At 43.8% G+C, this 23571-nt stretch overlaps 1 protein-coding gene across 1 annotated transcript; it reads left to right on the plus strand.

Moving 5' to 3' along the window:
• Positions 1–519: 519 nt before the first annotated feature.
• Positions 520–22645, plus strand: LOC143018790 (uncharacterized). The gene is made up of 2 exons (XM_076174369.1): positions 520–648; positions 20295–22645. The coding sequence occupies exons 1-2, from the start codon at positions 583–585 to the stop codon at positions 21195–21197; spliced, it is 969 nt and encodes a 322-aa protein (XP_076030484.1). The 5' UTR covers positions 520–582; the 3' UTR covers positions 21198–22645.
• Positions 22646–23571: the final 926 nt, after the last annotated feature.

Genomic DNA, 23571 nt, shown 5'->3' on the forward strand with positions numbered 1-23571 from the left:
TTAAGGCGGGGGGGGGGGTTTGATTATGGTGGTTGGGGGAACTTATATTGGTGGGGGCTTATGGTGGTGGTGGCGATGGGAAGCTTGTGGTTGTGGGGAACTTATGATGGTGTGAGTGAGTTTGTAGTGGTGGGGTAGTTTGTAAGTCGAGGAGTTTATGGTGTAGGGGGGGGCTTGTGATGGTAGTCGAGTAGTTTATAGTGATTGGGACATTGTTTTGGTGGGTGAGGGGTGGAGATTGTGTTGGTGATAGGACTGTATGTGGGAGTGACGTATATATGTATGTATGTGTATTTATATATATATATATTATATATATATATATATATATATATATACATATATATATATTTCTCTCGGGAACTTGCAGTGATTACGGAATCCGGACCGGTCGGAAAAAAAAAAAGATAGAGGAAAGACTACATTTTCCTCGCTTTTTTTTTTTTTCCCTTCTTAATATAGATTAATCAACCGGGAAAACTTGGTAGACTTCCTAACTCTCAAAGTAGTCTCGCGTGGGCAACTGTTGGGATTGTGTATTTAACATCAATCCAACGCATATTTTTTAAATCCCTTGAACTGATGGATTACTTAAAAAGACGTTTCTATGTTCTAGTGTCTGCTGTTTCTTTCTGGATTCTCCTGATGGTAAGGTTCGGTATTGTAAAGAAATATGTACAGTCGCGAATTTTTCATGATGCCAAATTAAAATCCTTTATCTTTTTTTAAGTCATGTATGAACAATGTGACATCTACACAGGGATTCTAGAAAGTAGAAATACTTAGCATACTGAAATTTATTTCTGATGAACGTCAAAGTTCATGGGGCTTTAGGAAGAGATATAGTTCGGCAACATTCAGGATTTAATGATGCTATTGTGATCATTATTACTATGCTGTTATAACTATTAACTATTATCGTTATTATCTGTTAATGTTTATTTATTCACTTTTTTTTTCTGTATTCATTTTATTCTATTTGCTTATTTTCATTTTGCGTTTTGTTTATTCTAATTTTGTTATTTGTTTATTTACTTTTTTACGTATTCATTTATTTATTCAACTATTCGTCTACATATGATATACGTTTGTTTATATAATTATAGAAAATGAACATAAAGATGAAATCTAAGAGGCGTGTGTGTAGTGGTTTGGTTCGAACAAGCCAGGGAAAATGAAATTCACTTTGGTCTCTTATTCTAATCTCTTTGGTAAAACCACAAGTAATAGCCACTGGTTAGTGGATCTGATCAGTCGTAGCTGGACGGTGAGCCTAACGTCAGAGGCGGTGGCGGCTGATGACGGCGAGGCTCGATGGGACTGCTACAAGACTGGACGAGATGTTGTTGCTGCTGCTGTGGCTATTACTATTCTTCCCTGAATAATAATAATAATAATTGAAGATAGGTAAGTAAGAAGAGTGGGAGCAAGGGGGGGGGAGGGGGGGAGAGGTGAAGGTAAAGATTAGAAAGTGAAAGAAGTGTAAGTGTGAAGGTGTGGGGCGGACCCACTTGCATGGTGTATCAATAATATGTGCGGTCATCCTATCTATGCTCTAAACAAAAGTTTCCCTATCTAGCTAAACATTTTTGTGATGTGAAGGAAGGACTTATTTCTTGTTATTCATTTTATATTGACTTAAAGTTGAATATCGAGGTATTATTTCTGATGTTACTTTTATGTTTTAGTATAAGTCCTTCCTTCATTGTGCATATAATAATACATGTTTAAAATTTACAAGAATTGGGAGCAGGTGTGACTCTGTGCGGGCTTTGTGCCGTGAAAGTTATTTAAGTATTATTTGGGTTTCATTTCCATTTATGTTATAATTAGTAACAAGTTATGTCATACCTGCTCTCATTTGAATTATATATATATATATATATATATATATACGTATATCTATATATATATATATATATATATAGATATATTTTATGAGGAGGGATACGTACGTTTGGAGATGGCTAATGTGCCATGTGACTTCTAATACTCATTAAGTTTTACACACGTATCCTTATGGATACGTGTGTTTATGTGTGGCTAATATGCCAATTATTATTGTTAATGCGTTAATACTTACGTACGTATCCTACCGGTTTTTTTTTTCACATTTAGCTAGGCGGAAAGGGTAAGGGGACTTAGCCCAAGATGGTCTTTAGGCGTGGCCAGTTTTTGTGGTCTTTGGTTCTTTTGTTGCTATTTGGGGGCTGTGGTAGTGTGTTGTGTTCAAGTAATGTATTCCAGTTTTTTTTTTTTTCTCACATTTAGCTAGGCGGAAAGGGTAAGGGGACTTAGCCCAAGATGGTCTTTAGGCGTGGCCAGTTTTTGTGGTCTTTGGTTCTTTTGTTGCTAATTGGGGGCTGTGGTAGTGTGTTGTGTTCAAGTACTGTGTTCCAGGCTTTGCTGCTCAATCTTATAAGTCTTTCGTGTATTGTTTCTAATTTTGTTCTTTTGTGAAGTTGTTGTGTGGTTTCTAGGTAAGGGGGTTTGTGTTTTAGTATTGTTCGTATTGTTTTGTTCTGTAGTTTTTGCATTTTTTTGATGTATGTGGGTGAGCTTGTAACTGTAATTATGGGTGGGTATTCAAGTTGTGGTCGTGCTAGTGTCTTATATAATTGTATTTGTGTTTTTGTCTTGAGTCCTCGGAAACGTCTCAGTCTGTTTAGTGTGGTTTGTGTTGTTCTTATTCTGTTTTTAATGTGTGTTTGTATTCCTTGTGTTGTTATGGTGAGGCCTAGGATGCGTGCTTGTTTGTTGTATGGTATTGTGGTGTTGTTAATCTTGATTGGTGGTGGTTGTCGTGATGAGATGGCTAGGAGTTGAAATTTGTTTGTGTTTGTTGAAATTTTCCATTGTTTCTCGTATGTGTTGATTTTGTGGATTTCGTGTTGTGTTTTCCTGGCAAGCATTTGTTTTCCTGTGGTGTTGGGGTATGTGATGATTTGTGTTATGTCGTCTGCGTATTGTATGGTGTAGCTTCCGTGTGATGGTGGAGGGGTGTCTGCTGTGTATAAGTTGAAGAGTGTTGGGGAAATGACGCTTCCTTGTGGAACTCCACTGTGGAGTGGGAAGGCTGGTCCTATGTGTTGGTTTATTTTTATTTTTGCTGTTCTGTTGTCGAGGAAGCTACACAGTGTTTTCGTGATAATGTCAGGGAGTTGTGTTTGTAGTAGTTTGTGTTTAAGGCCTTCGTGCCAGACTTTGTCGAAGGCCTTAGAGATGTCACGTGAGATAATTATACATGCTTGTTTGTGTCTTTGTGTGTCTGCAATTGTTTCATATAGGGTGGCGAGTGCGGTGTGTGTTCCCTTGCCAGGAGTGAAGCCGTGTTGGTGTGGGTTTAACAGGTCGTGTTCGTGTAGGTGTGCCATTAGTCTGTTTGTAATGATTCTTTCGTATATTTTTCCTGGTGTCTCGAGTAGTGAAATGGGTCTGTAGTTTTGTATTTGTGTTATGTTTTTGTTTGGTTTTGGTATGAAAGTGATTATTGAGTTTTTGAATTTTTGGGGAAAGTATCCTAGGCTCAGTGTTTCGTTGAATATGTCTGTGAGCAATTGTTTAGTTATTTTTGGTGTGTGTGAGAGTATTTGTTTTGTGATTCCAGATTCTCCGGGTGTTTTGTTTTTTGTGTGTTTTATTATGTTTGTGACGTCTTCGAGTTGTATGGGTTGGGTAATGTAGTTGTAACTAGTTGCCGTTACTGGGCTAGTGACGACCGGGAAGATTGACAGTCGGTTTTAGCTTCTGGGATTTATTGACGTCACTATGTACATACACTAACACACCCGGCCCAGACTAGGCCTAAAAGGAGACTGACCGCGACCTGACCCCGGCAACCCTTTAAGTACTCTCCTTGAGTACCGAAAAGTAGCCTACCTCTGGCTGGAGCAGGGTTGCCGGGCATAGGCCTGCAGTGTGTTTCTACGAGGATACAAATACATACAATATAGGAGAACTAAAGACTTATTCTACACACACTTAATATGAGGCCGAAGGCCAACTATTTCTACACCGTCTATCACTTCACGGTTGCTCCCACTGCTGGGGTTGCGATGCCATAAGCCGACATAGCATATGTGGGGGCTTGTTCGCCACATTTACCCCCCTTCCCCTGCGAAGCGTGGAATCGTGATGTCCAAGCAGGGAGGCGGGGCGTGGGTGACGTCAAAGGAGGGAGGAAGCTGTGGAGGCGGCGACGACTGCGGCAGCGGGAGCATAGGCCGTCTGCGATGTCAGTGGAAGCGCGGACTTCCGCAGGGGCGCAGACGGTGGCGGTGACGGCGGTAGCGTTGTGACGTCGACCTGGGAGGCAGTCGTGACGTCGAGCGAAGAAGCGCAGAGTTGCTCGTGGGCGGCGGCGACGGTGGGCGGTATCCATCGTGGAGGCGTCCATGAGTGACGTCAGTGGCCGCGGGATTCGTGATGTCCGACTGGGTGCGCGCTCGGAAACACGAGACACGGGGGCGCCGCGCCTATGGGCAGGAAAAGGGTGCCGGTGACCCCGTACCAAGTACCGGCCCCCGCCGGTGACACACTATTGATCTGGTCCTGGTACCTTTGGGGTCTACGCACCACCCGGCCCGACCGCAATATCGTGCCCTCCGGGTTGAATTCTCCGTCTCCTGGGGTTATGTGGAGGTGGCCCTGGTGGGGACTGAGCGGCGCGGGGAGTGCGATGGCCTCTGGTGTATTCTGTGTGGGCGTCGGTGGGCGCGGCAAGTCCTGACTGCCATGGAGCGGCTGCGGGTGTGGTGTCGGCTCTGCCTGGGGGAAGTAGGGGGTGGGGGGAGTTGGGTTTCGATGAGGAGGTGTTGACGGACGAGGGTGCGGGGGGGGGTAGGGAAGGGTGTACCATTTCATCTTGGGTTGACCTGGGATGAACGAGGACCGCGTGAGGGGGGTGAAGAGGAAGGGTTTGAGGAGGGGATGGACTATTGGAACGACTTGGGGAAGAGGGTGTGACTGTTTCTTTCTGTTCAGGGAACGGGTGTATGACAATTGTGTGGGGAGTGGGAATTGGAGGAAGGTGATGAGTTGGAGGAGGGGTGGTAGAAGTGCGATGTGGATGGGGAGGGTTGGGGGAAGGTACTCGAGGAGGAGGAGGAGGAGTGGTATTAGAAAGGCGATGTGACTGGGGTGGGTTGGAGGACGGCACGAGAGGAGGAGGGGGATGGTTTGGGGGAGGAGGGGTAGGTACTGTAAGGGTAGACTGGGCGTTTGCATCCACGTGGGCGGGTTTCACCCTATCCCATGATACCGCTGAGCGCCGGCCACCTATCTGTACGGTGACGTGCTTTTGTGCGCGTGCCAGCACCTGGTAAGGGCCTGTGTACCTCGGCGCCAAAGAGCCAGCACGCGCGTCTACACGGAGAAATACCTTGTCTGCCGACATGAGCGTGGGGTGGTGGTATGTGGCGGATGCTACAGGAGGTCTCGGCGGCCGAGGTGTGAAAGACCTCATGGCTTGGCGAAGGGCAGGCATGAATGTTAGTTCTGAGTACGTGTCAAGTGGAGGCGTGTACTGTGCTGGCAGGCGTAGGTCTTCGCCGTAGACCAGTTCCGCTGGCGTGAGCTGGAGGTCCTCCTTCACGGTAGAACGGATGTTCAAGAGAACGATTGGGAGTGCGTCTGCCCACGACGTTGGATGTGGTTGGGCGCGAAGGGCTTCTTTCAGTCTCCTATGGAAACGCTCTACCATTCCGTTGGATTGGGGATGGTATGCGGTGGTACGCTGCCTGTTTGTGCCAAGGAATAATAGAAGATCTGTCCACGCCTTCGATTCCCACTGCGGGCCCTGGTCCGTGATGATTGTGTGAGGGGCTCCCAAACTAGCCACCCAACCATGCAGGAAATGGAAGGCTGTACACTCCGCAGTACTATCCACCATGGGAATTGCCTGCATCCATCTAGTTGCTCTGTCAACGCAGGTGAGGAGGAAACGGTACCCCCGGGAGGGGGGTAGGGGTCCCACAATGTCGATGTGGACCGTATGAAATCTCTGGGTTGGTGTTGGTATCTGATGGAGCGGGAGCTTGGTATGCCGATGGATTTTCGCTGTCTGGCACGGAATGCATGTGCGCACCCATGCATTTAGGTCCCGCTTCATCCCTGGCCACACAGCCCGTTTCTAAATTAAACGCTGTGTAGCAAGGATTCCGGGGTGGGCCATATCATGGAAATGACGGAATACAGTTTGGCGGAATGCTTTAGGGATGTAAGGGCGCACGTGACCTGTGGAGATGTCACACCACAATGGGGCCGCCAGTCCTTCAGTCTGCTGCAGCACTAGACGGAGCGACGTGTTTCCTTCTTTTAGCTCCCGTAACTCCTCATCTTCCGCTTGTGCTTGCGCGATTGCAGCATAGTCCAGCGTTGCGGAACGCGTAATTGCGTTAGTACTACGAGACAATGCGTCCGCCGCGGTGTTATGAGATCCCCGTATATGCCCGATTTCCGTTGTGAATTCAGATATGTATGCGAGGTGGCGTCTGGCTCTCGGGGTTAGCTTGTTTCCTGGGCTTGCCATAACATACGTAAGGGGCTTGTGATCTGTAAGCACCCTACACGGCCTCGCCTCTAGGAAATGGCTGAAGTGGCGCACTGCTTCATATATGGCTAGAAGTTCTCGATCAAAAGCGCTGTAGTGGCGTTGGGCGTCATTCAATCGCTTGCTGAAGAATGCCATCGGGGAGAGGACGCCCTGCACCTCCTGCTGGAGGACGGCGCCCACTGCCTCTGCCGACGCGTCTGTCGTGAGGACCGCCGTCGCTCCCGGCACAGGATATGCGAGGAGGGACAGCTGCGCAAGGCGGTGTTTAATATCCTGGAATGCCTGCTCTGCACTCGCGGACCATTGTAGCGGCTTCGGCGAGTGTTTCTTTGTTCCCTTAAGAAGATCGTACAGGGGCACGAGGAGGCCCGCAGCCCCCGGGATGAACCGGTGGTAATAATTTACCAGACCGAGGAACTGTCTCAACTTACGGATGGTGGTCGGCTGTGGGAAGTCGTCGATCGCCTTCACCTTTTGCGGAAGGGGCGAAATACCCGACGCCGAAACTCTATGGCCGAGGAAGTCGACCGACTCGGTCCCGAACACGCATTTTGCAAGGTGAATCCGCAAGCCGTGATCATGGAGTCGCTGGAAAAGAAGGCGGAGATGTTGGCAATGCTCATGATGGGATGCTGAAGCGACGAGGATGTCGTCGATGTATACCACGACGAAGTCTAGTCCCTGCACCACCTGGTTCATGAAACGCTGGAAGGTTTGTGCGGCGTTCCGGAGGCCAAAGTTCATGACCGGAAATTCAAACAGGCCGAATGGGGTGGTGACAGCCGTCTTGGGGATGTCCTCCTCTGCCACGGGGATTTGATGGAACGCGCGCATCAAGTCGATTTTGGAGAACACAGTCTTCCCGTGCAGCCTGTCATGGAAGTCCATCACATGAGGTATCGGGTAACGGTCCGGTTGCGTCATCGCGTTAAGAGCTCTGTAATCCCCACATGCACGCCACTCACCATCCTTGGCTTTCGGCACTAAGTGCAGGGGCGATGCCCAACTGCTGGCCGACGGGCGCGCAATACCATCCTGCAGCAAAAGTTCGAACTCTTGCTTTGCTGCTTGCAAGCGTTCCGGCGGGAGGCGTCGGGGACGGGCGAAGCACGGCCGAACTTGCGTGATAATGGTATGCTCAACGGTGTGACTCAGTTTTCGTGGATGGGGTATACTGGACGTGATGGAGGGGAATTCTCGGACGATGTCGTTGTACGGTGAAGGCCCCTGAACGTGCGTAAGCACCGGCGCTGGGGACGTCCAGAGGAAAGTGCGGATAGAGGCGTTGGAAGGCCTGTGTATCAACCGTTGGCGCCGTGCATCCACCAAAATGTCATGTTCCCGCAAGAAGTCCAGTCCCAAGATGGGTTGTCCTACGTCCGCCACCACGAAAGTCCACGGGAATGATAGCTCGGGGGCAAAGGAGACGCGCCAGTGCCTGGTGCCGTATGTGGCAATTGGAGTGCCGTTGGCAGCTAAGAGGTCGTACGCCGTATGTGCATGCGTCCTGTCCTTAGCGGCGGGGGGGGGACAACGCTAATGACGGCACCCGTGTCGACGAGGAAGTGACATCCAGTCACCGTATCCGTGACGCGCAATAGGGCGCGACTGTGTGCCCGGGACGGGCGAGGGGGGTTGTGACGGGGGCGTGGAGGACAGGCCGTCGGCATATCCTGCGTGGAAGCGGGAGGGACTATCGCCTCCCGCTTGCTGCGTTTCCCGACCCCCGTGACCAAGGCTGATGCTCAAACCAAGTGCATGGAGGGCTGCAGTTTCTAGCCCTGGGGCCAAACGTAGTGTGGTAGAAACAATACGCGCGTCGACGTGGAGGAGGTGGGTCGCGCACGCCCCCTGCACCGACTAGTTGTTCCAGCATGCCTTCGACACGCGCTAAGCGCACATCCAAGGTGTCCGCTGGTGCAGGCCGCGCCGTACTGGCGCGCGCGATAGCGTCAGTAGAAGCACAGGCAGTATCACTACACACACGAATCGGCGCACTGTTGTCGACGTTATACACACGAGCACTCTGGTTAGAAATGTTACTGTTCACTGATCCAGGGGGCACTAATCCTGCTGCCATATCCTGCGGAGCGAGCGCGTGGAACAACCTGTCGGCCTTTTTTTTATATTCATTGATATCAGTAATGTCTAACAACGTAAGGGGCGCCCGTACGTGCGGCGGGAGTGATTGTTTATGCCGAAACATCACTAATGCATCGGACATCGGTGATCCGGCGGCCCGATTGAGGTCCTTCAGGCGTTCAAGGAAGACGGAGGGCCTGCCACCGTCGTAGGTGATGGTATGGAGTTCCTCCATGGCAAGCTCCGTCGTTCTCCCGCACGCCTGTTTGAGGGCAACCTTGAGGGCGTCGTACTGGGCAGTCGCTGGGGGATCTGTGAGGAGTGTAGAGATGCGCGCTGCAATCTGTGCAGGGAGGGCCGCAACTGTCAGTCTGAATTTGTAGTGGTCGGTGACTGTGTCATCGTCCGTGGGCCAACAAGCGTCGATGTGCGCGAGCCAGAGGTCGATGTCGTAGTTGAATGGTGGAAGTTGCACCGCCATTGGGGGGTGGGTGGTGTCGAAAACGCCAGAAAAACAAAAACCAACCGGGCTGGGTGTCGCGTCAAAACTCCGGGTTCACCAATGTAACTAGTTGCCGTTACTGGGCTAGTGACGACCGGGAAGATTGACAGTCGGTTTTAGCTTCTGGGTTTATTGACGTCACTATGTACATACACTAACACACCCGGCCCAGACTAGGCCTAAAAGGAGACTGACCGCGACCTGACCCCGGCAACCCTTTAAGTACTCTCCTTGAGTACCGAAAAGTAGCCTACCTCTGGCTGGAGCAGGGTTGCCGGGCATAGGCCTGCAGTGTGTTTCTACGAGGATACAAATACATACAATATAGGAGAACTAAAGACTTATTCTACACACACTTAATATGAGGCCGAAGGCCAACTATTTCTACACCGTCTATCACTTCACGGTTGCTCCCACTGCTGGGGTTGCGATGCCATAAGCCGACATAGCATATGTGGGGGCTTGTTCGCCACATAGTTTTCTGTGTTTAGTCTGTTTAGGTCTATGTTTGTGTATGGTTGTGTTTGATGGAGGTGTTGTGTTAAGTGGGTGAGTATGTTTGTTTCATGATTCGTGTCAAAGTGCGTGTTTTCTTCTGGTGTGATTTGGAATATGTTTTGCCATACCTGTCTGAATGCTGTTTCTTTGTTTTTGTCGTCGTGTATCTTTTCGTTACTGTGTATTATGTATGGTGTGTTGGGGGCGTTTGATCCTAAGAGTTGTTTTATTTTGTTCCAGAATTCATGTGGTTTTTTGGGATTAAATTTGATATTTGATATAATGTTGTTCCATGTGTCTTCGTAACTTTGTTTGCTTTCTTCGAGTATTAATGTTTGTATTTGTCTGATTGTTCTTATTGTGTGTGGTGTCCAGTTGTTTTCGAGTGTGGCTTTGTTTTTTATGTAATTTGCCTGCCATAGTAGTTGTTTCAGTTTTTTGGATGTTTTGGGTGTGGGGATTTGTTTATGTTGTGTCGTTGGTATGCTTTGTGTAATTGCGTTGTTTATGAGTTTGTACCATATGTTTAGTTTGTTGTCTATGTAATCTGTGTTTTTTGTTTGGTTGTTTGTGTGTTTTGTTTTTCTGTGGTTATGTATTCATTTGTTGTTGTTTCTAGTATTGCTTTGAACTTTTTCCAGTCTGCTAGTTTGTATGCTAGTTTGGGTTGTGTGGGGATAGTGATGGCTGTAGTGGAAAGTGTGAGGTTGAGAGGTATGTGGTCTGATGATGTTATGTCTCCGGGGTGTATTCTGTATGTAAGGTGGTGGTGTCTGTTGGTGAAAATCATGTCCGGGTTGCTTGAGCCAAAGGGTGTTATGGTTGTGGGGAAATCTGGTCCGAGGAAGGTGAGGTGGTTATGTGTTATTAGGGGATGGATATTTCTTCCTATTTGATTGTTGTATGTGTGGTTAAGTGTTTGGTGTTTAGCGTTGAAGTCTCCTATTATATATGTTGGTAGTGGTTTTTGTGTAATTTTTAGTATGTCTTGTTTTGGTATGTAAGGTCTGCGTGGTGGGATGTATAGTGTGGCTATGATAATGGGTCCTCTGTTTGTGTCTATTTCTATTGCTAATGTGTCTTCTTCAAAGTCATCTATGAGTTTGTGTTTTATGTTCTTTTTAATGAAAAGTGCTATGCCTGCATTGTCTTCGTTGTATGTGTTGTAATTGAGTAATTTGACTGTGTGTCTACCTGTGGAATTGAGCAGTAAAATGTCAGGTGATTGTGTTAGGTAGTAGTTGGAGAGTTCGTGTTGTCTGTGTATGGTCCAGGATTTTACGTTATGTTGCATTATGTGTATAGTGTTCATGTGCGCGTGTTTATTGGCAGTTGGCAGTCCAGTGTGGTGTGTCCGTAGGTTTGTGTTTGCGTGTTTCGTAATATCCTTGTTTTGTTTTCTTGTATCGTGCTTCAGGTAGTCTTTGAATGGGTACTTTCGTCAGGTCTATCAGTCTTTGTTCTATCAGTGATTCTACTGTTTCCTCTGGTATGTTTTTTGTGTATATGTATTTGATTTTCCCTGATTGTAGGAGTGTGTGTGTGTTCTTGTGTATTGTCTCGTCTGTCATGTCATTGGAGTCTAGTGTTATTATCTGTATGGGTACGTTTTCTTGTTCTGTTTTCTTGGCTTTGTGTGGTTGTTCTGTCTCTGTTGTGTGTTCTGTGGTGTGTGGTCTTTTGTTGCGATATTCTTCTGTTTCCATGTCTTCTTGTACTGTGTGGGAGTGTTTGGTGTTGTTTATCATGTTGAGAGTTGCTGTGGGGTTGATAACTGATGGTGGAATGATCACTGTTGGAAGTCCGTTAGCCTTGTATATTTCATCTATTGTGTGCTGGTAAGTGCCTGGTGTTGCTGCTTCTGTGATGTTAGCGTGGATAATGGCAGTGTTGATTACTGTTAGGTGTTTGAGGTTTATGGGGTTGGGTGTGGGTGCTGGTGAAGGTTGTGTAGGGATGCTTGTTGTTATGTTTGCATATGTAGTGTTAGAGTGTGTGCGTGTGTTTTGCTCTTTGTTTTCTTGGATCTTCTTCTTAATTAGGTCTTTTCGTACCTGGCATCTAGCTGCGTATGTAGGGTGGTTGAGGCCACAGGCGATACACTTCTTGATAGCGTTGTGGCAGTTCTTGATCCTGTGTTCGGTAGAGCAGCAGCTGGAGCAGATGGTGTATGTAGTTGGTTGTGGACAGTGTTTAAGTGTATGGTCATAAGCGTAGCAGCGTGTACATTGTGGGAGGTGTATGTATGTTTCCTGGCTTAGTGTGTATGGGGGGAATGACTGGCTGAACATTAGTATTCCTTTTTCTAGGCATTTCTTTACCATTGTGGTATTCTCAAGTTTAGCCTTGATGATTGTTCGGGTGTTGGGGATCTTGACAATGTTCGTTCCATTTCTTCCTTAATCGAGTCCGGTTCTTCATTGTGGATGTGGTCGTCAACTTGTTTGATCACGAGAGTTCTTTTTGCATTTAATTCAGGGGGGTCAATGATCTCGAGTCCTTCCTTAGCAAATTCATTCTTGTTGGTCTTTTTTGTAAGCTCTTCGATGGTTCTGTCTTCTGCTATTGCCGTATGTTGGTTGCCGTTGGTGAATAGTTTATGTATGGCTATTTCTAGCTTGGACAAGAGCTTCCAGATGGTGCTTCGTTTGGATTGTCCAGCCGTAGGCCGGCTCTCTCGAATATTTATACGGCCCATAGCGCCGAGGCGCTAGGGCTTTTTAAGAATATGCGTGTGTTAGTTTGTGTGTGTGTGTTATGGTTGTGTAAGAAAAAGTAAGAAAAGTTAAGGGATTTGTGTTGGAGGGGGAGGGGGGGTCTCAGGGGTACGGTCTGTGCTCGCGTGATTACGTGGCTTAACGGAGGTTAAGGGAAAGCGCCGCGTCTGCTGGCGCCCGAGTGTCTATTGGCAACGTCAGTGGAGGCTCGATCGCCGGGTCTCGACCTATGCCTGTTCCGCTAGGTGCGGGAGACAGAGAGGGGTTTCCCCTCCCCACCAGTCGACTGAGCAAGTTTTAAAGACCACCAAGGGCTATGCTCAGTCGAAAGGGGGGTTATTAGGGCATATACCGTCAGAGCGAGAGACAACGAAGAAATTGTCTTGGCTCGGGTAACGGTTGAGGTAAGCAATCTTCAATTGGCAGTTTCACGGAGCAAGCGTAAGGACGTCCTTCTCCGTTGGTGGCAGCAGCTCGAATCCTCTCTCTTCTCCCCTGACTGGCCGCCGCTGCCCTATTTAAGGGTCGCTCGCGGCTCAGCGTAGTTGGCAAGAGAGGTCGCTAGCCGCTCGAGAACCATTTGCTGGCTCCTGATTGGCTAGCTCATATTCACCTCTTGCCAACTATGGGAAGTGTGTGACCGCCTGTGGCTGCGTCACTACATGTGTGTCATCCACTATACCCACGCCTACTCGTAATCCTCAAACCTACATGTAATAGGGTGGCTAATAAAAGTATTTTAACGATGGTAAAGGAATGTATTAAATCAATTCGATAAAGCACTACAATAAATAAATGCGTGCGTACACTTCGGTCGCTGAGTTACAATTAACGCCACGTTTTGTTTTGACTCCAAACTCGCATTCAAAAACGTGGGCCAAGTTGGCCAACACTTAGTTCTCCCTACAGACTCTTATAAAAAGTTACACTCTTTACTATCAATAAATAATGCAATCAACAATAAAATTAATGTCCAACAAAATTAATAATACAATGGGGAAATATATATACACCTCATAATTGAGCAATACACAACATAATTGTATGATTCTACAACGTATCACACCCACTACCGTTATATACTTCGTTGTTCTTTACCATACTCCCTCATTACCTGCACTTTGCGGTTGTGTTTATTATACTGTAATTGTTCGCTACAAATTCAACCGACTGAACACCCGCACGCAGCCTCCTAGGGGTCTGCAACGGCCCTTGGGTACATTTTGTCTGAGAAGAAACTTTAGACTGTCGCTTGAATTGTATTGCGTTGTATTGGGTCGAGTGTGGGACTGTTTCATGTCGACCGATATATATATATATATATATATATATATATATATATATATATATATATATATATAATGTGTGTGTGTGTGTTTACCTAGTTGTATTTTTCGGGAAGAGGAGCTATGCTCGTGGGGTCCCGTCTTCATATCTCATTTTATCTAAACTGTTTTTAAATTCATGTATTGTTTTTGCACACACCACTTTCTCATCTCACTTGTTCCTAATGTCTATTATTCTGTGAGGAAAGCTGTTCTTTTTTCAGATCTCTTCTATAGCTGTCTTTCTTGATTTTCTTTCCATGTCCTCTTGTATTTCTATCATCCCATTTTATTAGATCATCTCTATCAATAGTTTCTATGCCTTTCATGATTCTGTAAATAGTTATCAAATCTCCTCTCCCTCTTCTTTGTTCTAATGTCTGTAGCTCAAGTTTTGCTAGTCTCTCTTCATATGATAGTTTTGAGAGTGTTGGTGCCAATTTTGTAATTGCTCTTTGTATTCTTTCAAGTTTTGTTATACATTTTTTGTTGTTCTTGGTAACCACATCGTTGCTGCATATATCAGTGATTAGTATTTTCTTCACCATTTCTTCATCCAGGTATGTAAATGCCACTTTGATTGTTCTTATTAAATTATAAGTTTATCCAAAAATTTTGTTTATATGTTTCTCAGGTGACATATTATTCATAATAATGACTCCCAGGTCCTTCTCATTTTCTACTTTTTTTTTATCCCTTCTCCTAATTTATATGATCCTATCATTCTTTTTTGCTTTTTCCAAATTCCATTATACTACACTTCTTAGTATTGAACTCCATCTCCCACTTCCTACTCCATTGCCATACTTTATTGAGATCACTCTGTAGTGACTCACAATCTTCTTCAGTGTTCATTTTTTTAACAGTTTTGCATCATCTGCAACGAAGCTCATATAACTTTCAATTTCTTCATCCATATCATTAATATATATAGCAAACATTATTGGGGCCAGAACTGTTCCTTGTGGAACACCACTTATTACTTCATCCCAATTAGAGTGTTTGTCTCTTATCACTACTCTCATTTTTCTTTCTTGCAAAAAGTCTTCCATCCATTTAAGCAGTTTGCCCTGTATTCCTCCTTCAGTTTCTAATTTCTTAAGCAACTTCTTATGTGATACTTTGTCAAAAGCTTTTTTAGGTCTAGAAATGCACAATCAGCCCATCCATCTCTTTCCTGTATTATATCTATTAGCCTTGAATAGAAACATATTAAATTGGTGATGCATGATCGTCCTTGTCTGAATCCAAATTGTCTTGGATTTAGCACGTTGTTTTTTTCTAAATACTTTACCCATTTACTTTTGATAATTCTTTCACAAATATTTGCTATTGTACTTGTTAGAGAGACTGGTCTATAGTTGGTAGGGTCTTCTTTATTTCCCCCTTTATATATAGATACTATATTTGCTTTTTTCCAATTTTTTTGAACTTTTCCTTCTTTCAAGGAACTGTTTATTATGCTATGTACTTTATCTGCCAGTTTATTCCTGCATTCTTTCAAAATCCAGTTTGCTATTTCATCTGGTCCATGCGATTTTCTGACATCAAGGTTACTCAAGTGTTTCATTATTTCATTCTTTGTTACTTCTATCTCTTTCATAGGGGGGACTTTCTCTTCCCATTCGATCTATCCAGGTTGTATGTTCTCCCTTGTAAATACCGATTTAAAATGCTTGTTCATAATTTCTGCCATTTCTATTTCCTCTGTGTATTCAACTCCTCCTTGTCTTAATTTCTCCAAGTCTTGTTTGTTTTTCAGTTTGTTGTTTACAAATCTGTAAAATAGATTTGGTTGCTCTTTACATTTTTCTATGGCATCTTTTTCATATTTTCTCTTTTCCTATCTGCACACTTGTACGAGTACATATTCATATCTATAACAAGTAAAGGATAGAGCAGAGATGGGTGTGGAGGAGGAATGGGGATGGTTCAAGGAGGGAGTCTTAAAGTGTGCAAGGATGGTGTGTGGAACAAGAAGGACAGGGGGAAATAGAAGAAAGGGTAGTGAATGGTGGGATGAGGAAACAAAGAAGGTTGTAGAAGAGAAGAAGCGAGCTTTCACAGATTGGTTACAAAAGAGGACAGGGGAGTCATATGAGACGTACAAAGAAAAGAAAAGAGAAGTAAAGCAAAAGGTAAAGGAGGCAAAGAGGAGAGCAGATGTGAAATGGGGTAGGAGTATGACAGAAAATTTTGAAAGTAATAAAAAGATGTTTTGGAAAGAAATTAAGAGAGGAAGAGGAGGCGAATCAAGTAGGGAAGAAAAGGTAAAAGGTACAGATGGAGAGATGATAATGGAAGAGATGGCAGTGAGGGGAAGATGGGCAGAATATTTTAGGGAGTTGCTGAATGTGAAGGAGGATAGGGAAGGAAAGATAGCTGCAGTGGGAAATGCGAAGAAAATGAGTGATGAGTGAGGAGAATGGAGGAGAAATAAGGAAGGATGAGGTGAAGGCAGTTGTAAAGATGATGAAAGCAGGTAAGGCACCTGGTCTGGATGGATGTCATGCAGAATGTCTGAAAAAGGGAGGTTCAGTGATGGTGGACTGGTTGGTGAGGTTATTTAATGTTTGCTGGAGAGAGGGTAGAGTACCGGAGGACTGGAGTAGTGCCTGTATAGTTCCTCTTTACAAGGGAAAAGGGGACAAGTGTGAATGTAGTAATTTCAGAGGGATTAGCCTGTTGAGTGTAGTAGGGAAGGCTTATGGGAGGATCTTAATTGAGAGGATTAGGAGAGGAACAGAAGGAGTAATTGGTGAGGAACAGTGTGGATGTAGGACGGGTAGAGGTTGTGTAGATCAGATCTTTGTGGTAAGACAGATATGTGAGAAAGCTATAGGAAAGGGGAAGGATGTTTTTTGGGCTTTTATGGATCTGGAAAAAGCTTATGATAGGGTAGACAGAAAGGCACTGTGGGAGGTTATGCAGATTTATGGGATAGGAGGAAAGCTTTTGGGAGCTGTCAAGAGTTTTTATGATAGTAGAGCATGTGTTAGGATTAGAAATGGAGAGAGTGAGTGGTTTGAAGTAAAGGTGGGACTTCGTCAAGGATGCGTTATGTCGCCCTGGCTGTTCAACTTATACATGGATGGGGTAGTGCGAGAGGTGAATGCTAGGGTAGTGAGTCAGGGATTGGAGATGGTTAAAGAAAATGGAGAAAAGTGGGAGGTGAGCCAGCTGTTGTTTGCGGACGACACTGCGCTTGTGGCAGGGTCAGAGGAGGGATTGAGGAAGCTGGTGGCAGAGTTTGGGAGAGTATGTGATAGAAGAAAGCTAAAGATAAATGTGGGTAAAAGTAAGGTGATGAGATGTACAAGGGGTGAAAGTGGCAGTAGACTGGAAGTGAACATTAAGGGAGAGCGACTGGAGGAAGTGGATAGTTTTAGATACTTGGGTGCAAGTGTAGCAGGAAAAGGTGGAGGTAGAATGTAGATTGAGAGAAGCGAGTAAATGCCTTGGTGGATTAAAGAGTGTAATGAGGAATAGACATTTGGGAATGGATGCGAAGAGGAGACTATATGAAGGAGTGATTGTGCCAACAGCACTGTATGGGGCAGAAACGTGGAACATAAGAGAAGAAGAGAGAAGGAGTTTGAATGTGTTTGAGATGAGGTGTCTGAGAAGTATGGTGGGGGTTACTAGGCTGGATAGAGTGAGAAATGAGGAGGAGAACAGGGGTGAAAAAGGATTTGGGAGATAGGGTTGATGAAAGAATATTAGGATGGTTTGGACACATGGAAAGAATGAGTGAAGAAAGACTAGTAAAAGAAGTATGGAAGGCAGATGTGGAGGGAGTGAACATGAGGGGACGTCCTAGGATGAGGTGGATGGATGGGGTGAAGGTGACGGAAGACAGAGGTGAGTGGAGAATGGTTGTATATGGATGATGATGTGACTGCATGAGGAGGAATGGGCGGGGGGGTGTTGGGTGGGGTAGTATGTGTGAGTAAATTTTGACGCAGCCCGAAGGGATTTCTCCCCGCCCTCGCCTTATATGCAAAGGGGGACGGAGAGGGGGGGTCGCCGATTAAATGAAGCGGCCTTGCTGTGGATGTACTGTGTCTTGCGACACTGCTTCTGACCCAGGGCGGTGGGCAGGGTGCAGGGATGACCCGTCATCCAGGAGGTGCTCAGATGAGAGGAAGGGTGGGAGGGGTGTGGAGGGTATTTAGGGATGAAATGGGTGGGAGTGTTTTTATGCCTTTCCCTTTTTGGCTACCTCCCTTGGAAGGGGGAAAAAGCCTTGGTATATGTATGTATGTATGTATAACAAGTATATATTTTCCATTTTTCAGGTCTTTTGTTTTTCTTCCATTTGGTCCAAGCTTTATCTCTTTTGTCTTTTAACTCCCTACAACTTTTGTTGTACCAGCATTTTACATATTCTTTTTCTTGTTTTTGTCTTGGGACATACTTTTCCACTCCTTTATAATTTTTTGTCAAAATATTCCATTTCTCTTCCACTGTTGTTTCTTCTTTGTATGTTCTTTCCCAGTTTTCTTTCTGAAAGAATTATCTTATTTTATCAAAGTTTGATTTTTCATACATCATTCTTCTTTTTCTATATTGTTAATTTCTTTTCGTGTATTTTTCCTCATTTAGTTCCAGTTAAATTAATATGTGGTCACTTTTACTTATTGGTGTCTTATATTCAATCTTTTCCACTATTTCAGGTTCTGATGTGATTATTAGGTCTAGTCTCGATGGTTCTTCTTCATTTCTATACCTAGTGTTCTCTTGAATCCATTGTGTCATTGTGTGGTCAATAATCATCTCAAGTAGAACATTTCCCCATGAGTCGTCTCCACCCTTTACTGTCATCTCTTCCCAGCAGACTTCTTTGCAATTAAAGTCGCCCATAACTATTCTTCCTCCATCTTCCATTATCTTATTTAATGTTATCCTTGTGTTTTCTAACATACTTTTATGTTCACTCTTCCCACGAGGCTGTTTTTGGAGGCACATAATTTATCACAAACTTTCTGCTCTTATTATCTCTGTCTTCCACTTCGATCATAATCATCTATACTCTATTCTATCCATATGTGACACTCTTCGCGTTTATATCCTTCTTAGTCAGGAACATAACTCCACCCCCTTGTTTTGTCTCTCTGTTTCTAATCCAATAATTATATGCATCATGTCCTACACTGATGGGTGGTAGTGGACCTTTTACTTTCGTTTCTACAATTCCCATTATGTTCGGTTCTTTTACCTTCAGATAATCATTCAGCTCATTCAATCCTGTTATTAATCCATCGATATTTGTGTAAGACTTTCTTAATTTTCTGCTACTTTCATTATATTTTCTGTTTCCCTTTTGTTTTTCTCTGTTATGACCCATTTCCTCACTTTCATATTCACTACTCTCCAATAGAATTCCTCTTTTTTCTGACTGATCTCTTCTCGTTTTTTTCTTTAGCTTCTTGTCTTTTTGCGTTCTCATTCTCTCTTTCCTCTTTATTCATTTCTCTTTTTATCCATACCTTTTTATAATGTTCACTGTCTGCTAGTTTCCCTGTTTTTGCTAAGATATTTTCTGCTGTCGTTTGTGACCTGAATTTAACCTTAATTGGTCTGGTCTTATCTGTATTATATTTTCCGAGCTTATACATCTCTTCAATTTGTTTCCCTATTTCAGGTTCATCTTCCTGAACTAATTCTAATAAACTGTTTACTTTTTCTTTTTCCTCATTGATTCTTGTGGTTCTATTTGAATTATACTTCTCTTCCATTCCTGATATAATTATACATTTCTTTTTATCTGCTAAGTCTCTTACTATATTCTCCTTCTTTCTCATCACTTTAATAATTGTCTTCAGTTTGTTCTTTCATATGCTGTTTTACTATATTATTAAATGCAATTTTGCTGTTCTCTTGGATTTTTTTCCAACCCTGTGCTTCTTTTGCTATGGACTCTTTATTCTCTTTATTATTCTTTAATTCCTCATTTTCATCTTTTACTTCTTTTAACTGTATTTTTAATACTTCTATTTCTTTACTTAGTTTTTGGTTCACCTTCTCTAATTCTTCCAATTTTTCTACTCTCTGCGTGATCTTCGTGAGTTCACCGAACCTATCCTCCCAATGTTTGACAATTTTCTCAAGTTTTTCTTCTAGGCTTGCTAATCGGGGAGGGTTGGCTTCCCCCCCCTCATTAAATCCCTGGAAATTATTACATTCACCTTCCATTATGCTGCTCTTATCTATATTTCTAATCTTTACATTTTTGTTAATCCCTTCTTCGTCACTGAAATCCTCTGGCCCTCTTTTGTTTACATGGCGTCTGCCTGCCTGGACCAAGTCCTCCCCTTCCTCATTTCCTTCCATTTCCCTCAGTAATCCCTCCCCTTCTCCTTTTTCATCACCTTCCCACTACACCACGAGCTTTCCCCTTCCCTATAAATGCAACACATGTACCTCCTTGTCGTTGTGATCCTCGAAATTCTTGGATAACTCCGGAGTCCGAACTTCGCTGTCACTCCGACCGACGTGTGTGTGTGTGTGTGTGTGTGTGTGTGACGTATGGAACACAGTTGAGTGATATTTCACTTTTGAATGCGAATCTATATGCAAACCCTCATATACAACGAATCTTCTGTTTTCTTTTCTAGGTTTGTTTTCTGGGTACACAAGATGGCATCTTCATCCTCAAACGGGCGCAGAGGCCTTCTCTCCAGGAAGCCGTTCTTCGTGCCAAGGGACCCCTCAAACCGGACGACCCTCTTCTGCTCGATCTCCTAAAGGAATACTACCTCGACCCACCGTCTCAGCTCCCATACAACTTTAACAACGACTTGAAGTATCAAAGTGTTGGGAAAATGTTCACCTTCCCTATCATCCATCAATACGTGAAACACATCTTTGACAATCAGCCACCTGGGTTTTTCGTCGAGGCCGGAGCGCTGGATGGAGAATTCCTCTCCAATACTTTATACCTGGAGAAAGAGCTTGGTTGGAATGGTCTTCTCATCGAGGCCAACTCTGTCAACTACCGTCACCTCCTCCTCAAACACCGACGCTCCTGGTCCTCCAATGCTTGCTTGACAGGGACACCCTATGCTCGTGAGGCCCAGTTCGAATCCTACGAGAAAATGAGTCTGAAGAATGCGGACACTTCATCCTGGTTATACCGAGCAAATACTCACGAGTTTGAGAGTTTCCAAGGAGATGACAACATGTTCGACGCAACGTCGAGCAAATCCTACGAGAGAGCACAGTGTTTCCCCATTGCCTCGTACTTCGCTGTACTCAATATATCTGTTGTCGACTTCTTCTCCCTCGATGTGCAAGGTGTCGAACTTCCAATCCTCGAGACCTTTCCTTGGGAGAAGGTCACTGTTCGCGTTCTTGTGGTGGAACACATGCCTCCTGGGAAATCTGATAGATCACTTGACCAAAGTTTTATTGACTTTGTCACAAGTAAAGGCTATAGACTCCTGGACACTAGCTACGAACCTGATTACATATTTCTGTTAGAGTCAGACCCATATTTGAGGGAGATCGAGAAGCTGTGATATACACATGGCTCCTGAGAAATCCAATAGACCACTTGACCAATTTTTTTATTGACTTCGTCACAAGCAAAGGCTATAGACTCCTGATTACATATTTCTGAAGGAGATCGAGAAGCTGTGACACTGTCATCCCTAAGCCTCCGACTTAGGGTTTTGTGAATGTACTCGTGAAGAAAGATACAATGTAGTGTTTCTCAAGTTGGGGTCCAGTGACTCCTAAGAGGTTCACAAGTGTGACCACAACCCAGAAACTAACGGTAGTTAGTAGATGTCCGATGTTTTTATCTATTTACTTATTTGTTTATTCATTTATTTGTCTATTTATTTACTTGTTTATTTTTAAATTCTCCAGGAAGATGAAGGACAGCAGTATATAGGTATAAGGGACACGAGAACACAAGTTCAGACCTCAATGTCTATAATTTCCTCTACAGTTTCACTGCCACATGTCTACTGCTGGTCTGTGTATTATGTTGGTGCTCCACTTTGCTGTTTCACTGCGACATGTCTACAGAAAATATTTTTGCGTTGGTGTCCTTGTGAAGGTTAAAGAGTGAAGATGAACTATTAAATCGATAGGTCTCAGCCGTTTTATTAATAGGTTAATTATGTAACTATGTTTCCTGGGATCCTGGAGGTCACTTCAACACTAAAGAAATCTGTTTTTCAATCGCCATCGACTACTAATTTTCGGTATAAAGGTCTCCGTGGACCCCTTGGGTCGTGTGGGGTCTGTTGACCTTTGGAGACGAAGAAAGCTGCTGATTTGCATGCCTCGGTCCCTCTCACCGTGGTACGCAATGTCCATATATATATATATGGACCTTGGTGGTACGTGTCCTCAGGCGGACTGAACACGTATTCGCTACAGTGTACAATAGCATAAACACTCGTCTCCCTCCTACCCCTTCCCGTGTGTATATAAGCTACCTATTTCAGTATCTGAGGATGATTTGTGTATGTCGAAAGCTTAGTGGGTAGTTAAGTTAGTCTTTCCCTCTCCTTTGGACGACTTTTATGGGAATTAATTTTTGTCCTCTGCACCATCGTATCACCCGAAAATTTATGAACACGAAGCTATTATGAAATTCATCTACATTTGCCTTCAATGGGACCTTGCCTACATGTACTGATATATATATATTCTTCAGTTTGAAGAATAATCTTATAGTTCTTTATCTTTATAGTTCTTCTCACCCTGAAGAAGCCTCCGTGAGAGGCGAAAAGTTTTCGGTGATTGTGTCAACAGCTTTTGTACTGTTACCTTGTGTTATTATAACCATTGGCATTCAGCAGCGCCTTTTACTGCACCCTCTTCTCCATGATTTTGAAATCATGAATGATTATGTTCATACTTTGAACTGTGAAGACAAAATATTATTCTTCAAACTGAAGAATTTGAACCTCAAGATAGCCAAAGCTATTAGCGCAGTTGATTTTAATCAAAATTGTCTACGTGAAAACCTGTACCCTAGAAATATACATATATATATATATATATATAATATATATATATGTGTGTGTGTGTGTGTATGTGTGTGTGTGTGTGCTAATAAGAACACGATTACGTGTGTTCACTTATGCAAAGTAGACCACTTGGAAAAAAGAAATAACGAAGCAGAGCGCTTTCGTATATTACATCTTTAGTGCAACAACTTAAGATGTAATATACGAAAGCGCTCTGCTTCGTTAGTTTCTTTTTTCCAAGTGGTCTACTTTGCACACATATATATATATGCAGAAAAAACCACTGGGAAATAAGAAGCTTAGTCCGAACGTTTTCGTATATTCAAGACATTATCAAGGAATACACAGTTACAGAGACAAAGGTGGATATATATACATAAAGTAAAAGACAAGCTAGGAACATGGGAAGTAAGAGACCACAATCATCCTATTGACTGGGATAATTCGAATGTAATAATTTCTTGTAGATCCTTATTAGAAAGAAACATCATCGAATCCAGTCATATTAAACAAACCTTTGACCATAATATCAATTTAAGTTTAGGATTATTTAAACTTGATGATTTTGTTATTGATAAAATTGTAAGAACTTCTCCAAGTGCTACTAAGCGGGGGTGACGTAACGTCATGGACCAAACGTCCATATATGTAAACATCGGCTCTACCTGATTTTGAAGCATCTTGTGTGTACTTCCCATGTTCCTAGCTTGTCTTTTACTTTATGTATATATATCCACCTTTGTCTCTGTAACTGTGTATTCCTTGATAATGTCTTAAATAGACGAAAACGTTCGGACTAAGCTTCTTATTTCCCAGTGGTTTTTTCTGCATATTATTTTCACGTGTGCCTTGTGAATTACTGCAATATATATATATATATATATATATATATATATATATATATATG

This window comes from Oratosquilla oratoria, chromosome 35 (assembly GCF_046742065.1).
Source record: "Oratosquilla oratoria isolate Oo_2021 chromosome 35, ASM4674206v1, whole genome shotgun sequence".
In the NCBI taxonomy this organism is placed as follows: Eukaryota; Metazoa; Arthropoda; class Malacostraca; order Stomatopoda; family Squillidae; genus Oratosquilla; species Oratosquilla oratoria.